The 5,239-nt window shown below is 43.4% G+C and overlaps 1 protein-coding gene across 1 annotated transcript in view; it reads right to left on the bottom strand.

Moving 5' to 3' along the window:
• Positions 1 to 487: 487 nt before the first annotated feature.
• The window catches only part of LOC108298331 (myomegalin-like), a 7,792-nt gene continuing 3,040 nt past the window's right edge, over positions 488 to 5,239 (bottom strand). Inside the window, exons 2-5 of the mRNA XM_017521018.2 lie at positions 4,363 to 4,439; positions 3,836 to 3,972; positions 2,410 to 2,522; positions 488 to 636 (exon numbers count right to left, since the gene is read on the bottom strand). Coding sequence (XP_017376507.1) covers positions 618 to 636; positions 2,410 to 2,522; positions 3,836 to 3,972; positions 4,363 to 4,439 — 346 coding nt within the window. The 3' untranslated portion in view covers positions 488 to 617. The remainder of the gene's footprint in view (positions 637 to 2,409; positions 2,523 to 3,835; positions 3,973 to 4,362; positions 4,440 to 5,239) is intronic.

The raw sequence follows: 5,239 nt of genomic DNA, 5'->3' as shown, positions 1-5,239 counted from the left end.
AATGGTCATTTGTGCCCCTCTGAACTTCCTGCTCACAAACTGAGCCAACAAAGATGTGTTTCTTAGAGGGATGCCGGGGTGATGGGGAGTGGGGGTATGTGCCTGCTTCAGCCGCAGTGGCAAAGCCAGGTTTCCCTGGGGCTGGGGCAGGGGACATGGCGTGATAGATTTCGGGTCTTCTTGCTGGGGAAAGAGCTCAGACAAGTGTGGAAAGTCACCCAGCCACACCCCTTTCTCTATGGATCTAGAAGGCATTCCCGGGCTCTGTTGCCATTTTTATTTGAGATTCTATGTAGGACTTGGGACTTCTTCAGAGAAGACTCTGGGAGGGCCCTAGGATCCAGCTACTAGGATGGGGCTCCCTGCTTTACCCTTACTTTCTCTCTGGGATGTTCCGTGGCCCCATTGTACTAGGCTTCTCCAAAGAAAAACAGCCAATAGGAGATTTATATATGTCAGAGAGAGAGATTTATTAGAAGGAATTGGCTTATGTGACGATGGAGGCTGAGAAGCCCCAAGATCTGCAGGCAGCAAGCTGGAGACCCAGGAGAGCTGACGGCATAGCTGCTGTTGGAGACTGAAGGCCTGAGGACCAGGAGGGATGATGCTGTAAGTTCTCATCTGAAAGTTGGCAGGCTGAAGCCCCAAACAGCAAGTATTTCAGCTTGAGTCCAAAGGCCAGAAAAGACCAGTGTCGACTGGGCACGTTGGCTCCCACCTGTAATCCCAGCACTTTGGGAGGCCCAGGTGGGTGGTTCATGAGGTCAGCAGTTTGAGACCAGCCTGGCCCAGATGGTGAAATCCCGTCTCTACTAAAAATACAAAAAATTAGCTGAGTGTGGTGGTGTGCACCTGTAGTTCCAGCTGCTCGGGAGGCTGAGGCAGGAGAATTGCTTGAACCTGGGAGGTGAAGTTGCAGTGAGCCAAGATGACACCACTGCACTCCAGCCTGGGCAACAGAACAAGACTCCATCTCAAAAGAAAAAAAAAAGGGAGAAAGAAAAAAGAAAAGACCAATGTCCAAGCTCTAGCAGTTAGCAAAAAGAATTCCCTCTTACTCAGCCTGTTTGTTCTATTCAGATCTTCAACTGATTGGTTGAGGCCCACCCTCATTAGTGAGCACCATCTGCTTTACTCTGTGTACTGAAGCAAATCTTATCCAGAGGCTGGGCTTGGCGGCTCACTCCTGTAATCCCAGCACGTTGGGAGGCTGAGGTGGGCAGATCACCTGAGGTAGGAGTTCAAGACCAGCCTGGCTGACTTGGTGAAACCCTGTCTCTACTAAAAATACAAACATTAGCCAGGCATGGTGGTATGCACCTGTAATCTCAGCTACTCAGGAGGCTGAGACGGGAGAATCACTTGAAACTGGGAAGCAGAGGTTGCAATGAGCCAAGATTGTGCCACCGCACTCCAGCCTCGGCAACAGAGCAAGACTCTAACGCAAAAAAACCCCAAACTTATCTGGAAACTCTTTCTTTCTAATAAATCACTATTCTGAGAAAAAAAAAAAGTCACAAAAACAACTGGTCCTATCATACCTTTCCTCTGCCTTCATTTTCCTGGTACAAAGAACATTTTTAAAGCCCAACAATAAATCAGAAAAAAACTAAATAGTAAAAAACAAAAAGTGAAAGAGAGTAAAAGGCGCTAACAGAGAAGGCAAAGCGAGGAAAAAAAGAGGATATAAAATGATCCAGAGAGGTATCATATATATGACCAAAAATCAAGAGGTAGAAGAAAATATATTCGTCATGATGGCTATCAGTGGTCTCGGGGTGATATTAGCCATCCCAATTAATATATTTTCTTCAATGATATCAAATAAATATCAGCACCCTTTACAGCCCGAATTTTTTTTTTTTTTTTTTGAGATGGAGTGTCTCTGTCACCAGGCTGGAGCGCAGTGGCGCAATGTTGTCTCACTTCAACATCTGTCTCCCGGGGTCAAGTGATTCTCCTGCCTCAGCCTTCCAAGTAGCTGGGACCACAGGCACACACTACCATGCCCTGTGAATTTTTACATTTTCAGTAGAGAGAGGGTGTAGCCTTACTTTTATAATAGAACAGCCTTTAACAGGACATGGATCACAAAAGGAAGGGAACATATATTGAGTGCTGACTATATGCAAGGCATTGTTTTAGACACCAAAGCTGTCTTCTCATTTGATCTCTGCAATTGCTGTGTGAAATAGGCACTATTCCTGACTTAAGATTTTGACACCAAGGCTCAGAGCAATCCATAAAACAAATGACAACGTGGGTAGCCCCAGTCATTGTCCCTGTTTTTTATCCTCTGTTCAGTATCATAGGCATCTGCACTTAATGAAAAAGAAAAGGCATAAAAAGAATAGTAAAAGAAATAAAAATTCCAACAAAGAATAAAAGGAAAAATAGCCATTCTCTTACCTCTCTGGATGGGCATGGAACTTCACCAGACTGCTAGAAAGCTGTCTCTTTGCTTGTAAGTCCTCACTGAGCCAACTCTGTTCATCTGCTAGTCCTTCTAGCATCCGCAGCAACTGACAAGAGAAGAGAGAAGAAGCAATACACAAATGGCACAGTGAGACATGAAGCCACAGTTAACTCTGAGAAACAAAAAAAATGCATTAACATGTACTATGACTTAAAAACCCCGCTCTGTTGGTACTTAAGCTTTTGATAGCATTGCATAGTTTTCCCGAGAAGCAGGAAAATGCATTAGCACGTACTATGACTTAAAAAGCCTGCTATGTTAGTACTTAAGTTTTTGATAGTATTGCATAGTTTTCAAATCAATGTCATATTATTTTTTTAATCTTTAAAACCCTGTAAGTTGGAATTCAAACACAGGAGCAAAAAGAATAAAAAAGAGAGAGAAGCTAGAAGCACAGGAAAGCAGCTAAGGCAAAGGAGTAAGAGGGAAACGGGACAGGCAAGAGGGAAACACATATAATAGGAATCACCAGTATTCTTCATTCATTCAATACATATTTACTGAGCACCTTCCATGGGAAAGACTCCATTCCAGGTTCTAAGGGAAAGCCTACTATCTAGTGGAGGAAAAAGACGTTCATTAATCATAGACGTGTGTCATTGTGAGTGTAATAGTGCTATAAAGATAACGAGCTATGATCATGTATAACCAACAGAGAGTTGTTGAAGGTAGAGTTGAAAGCCAGAATGGAGTGGGGTGAGTAGTTAGTAAGAGAGATGCTAATGGAGACAGAGTACAGGCAAGTGAGTCTTTTGGAAAAGAAAGGTTAAATGGGCTGTAGCTACAAAGAAAGTTGGGGCAAAAGCAGGGGTTTCTTTCTCTTTTTTTTCAACTGGGAGAAATTTGAACATGGTTAAATGCAGACAGAGGTGAAAGATTCAGTTGAGAGGGAGGTAACTTACATATGAGTGTGAGGGATAACTATTGGTATGTGTCCAAAAGAACTGCTGCTCTTTACAGAACCACACGTCAGAAAGAGTCATCTATAGCCGCTAACGACCAAAGTAGGAAACTTCAGAGCAGTTTCCTGATGAAATAACATTTATGAAAAACCAATACCACGGTTTATTTCACAGTAGAAAAACAAGTTTGTGTCAGGTGTAGTGGTATGCACCTGCAGCTTCAGCTACTCAGGTGGCTGAGGCAGGAGGATTCCTTGAGCCCCAAGAGTTTGAGGCTGCAGTGAGCCATGATTGTACCACTGCACTCCAGCTTGGGTGACGCTGTGAGACTCCATATATATATGGACAGAAAGAGAGAGAGAGAGAGAGAGAGAGAGAGAGTGTGTGTGAGTGTGTGTGTGTGTGTGTGTGTGTGTGTGTGTGTGTGTGTGAATGAATCTATATTCCAATAACTTACCTGTTGTCTTTGGTTTCCTGGTATTTCTTGATCCTGGGATTCTACTGGAGCAACTTTTTCCCAAAGAAGTAATACTTCCTGGGTCAGGCGTTCCACAGCTGGTATGTCTCCAGGAAAATCTGTTGTATTTGCAGGTCCTAGAAGTCAAAAAGTAAGTGTAAACATGAAAATAGTAATCAAAGTTTTATGCAGTTGACAGGCACAGACAAATGTTCTTGAAACAGTCTGCCTATACTTTCAAGTAAGATATTGATAAGCACCGGGCAAGGAATTCAATGTGTGCAAATACTGTCTGAAGATGCCCTACAGGTAATCTGAGATGTGAACACTTCCAATGGTCTGTAAAAACTTTGGAAGGACCTTTATGAGGTCTTCTTTACTCTGTATTTTCCTGGTTAGAGGCTCCATATCAGCAGCCTGCACCTGTGGCTCTTGCTCCCGCACCCACGGCTCTTCTTGCACCTGAGGCTCTTCCTCCCGCACCTGCAGCTCTTCCCCCCCAGCACCTGTGGCTCTTCCTCCCGCACCTGCGGCTCTTCCTCTTGCGCCTGCAGCTCTTCTTCTTGCACAGCCATCATGGACTGTAGAGCAGAAAGTTCCAACTGTGAATAGAGGAAACAATAGCTGCCATGTTTACATTTTAACACGGAGACAAATGCTTTTGCATATCATATGAGTATCAGCCAGTAATGCAAGAGAAAACGAGATAAGAACAGGGCTCTACAAGATCAAATAAAAATATCCATGCAGTATAGTAACAAACAAACGATGTTTTATGGGAAGATGTAATAGTTGTTTTTAATGACATCTTCCACCATAACTGGCACCATAAAACACATCAAATTTGTTTAACAAGCTTATTATGATACTGAAAAAGAATGGTGACCATTAGCAGAAGCAAGAAGAGACAAAGTTTTTATGTAAGTACTTCAGCTAATAGAGGAAAAAAATGATAACATTAGGATATCTCCATTTTGCAACCCTTAATCAATTAATGGATTAGGCATCAAACCCCAAAAGCTGCTAACATCACAAGAGATCACCAAACAGTACATGCCTCCAGATTGAAGAACATGCCACCACCTCTGAAGGAATCCTGCCATAGCTAGCACTACATGCCCTCAACTTTCAGTGTTCTCAACAGAAAATGATAAATACTTGGTTATGACAAAGTTCATTAAAACTCATCATAGGCTGGGCTCCATGGCTCACACCTGTAATCCCAGCACTTTGAGAAGACCAGGTGGGTGGATCATGAGGTCAGGAGTTCGAGACCAGCCTGACCCAAATGGTGAAGCCTTGTCTCTACTAAAAATATAAAGATTAGCCAGGCATGGTGGTGAATGCCAGTAATCCCAGCTACTCAGGAGGCTGAGGCAGGAGAATCGCTTGAACCGGGGAGGT

This window comes from Cebus imitator, unplaced genomic scaffold, assembly GCF_001604975.1.
Source record: "Cebus imitator isolate Cc_AM_T3 unplaced genomic scaffold, Cebus_imitator-1.0 Scaffold938, whole genome shotgun sequence".
In the NCBI taxonomy this organism is placed as follows: domain Eukaryota; kingdom Metazoa; phylum Chordata; class Mammalia; order Primates; family Cebidae; genus Cebus; species Cebus imitator.
The sequence above is the reverse complement of the archived record's forward strand: the minus strand, read 5'-3'. Positions and strand labels throughout refer to the sequence as shown.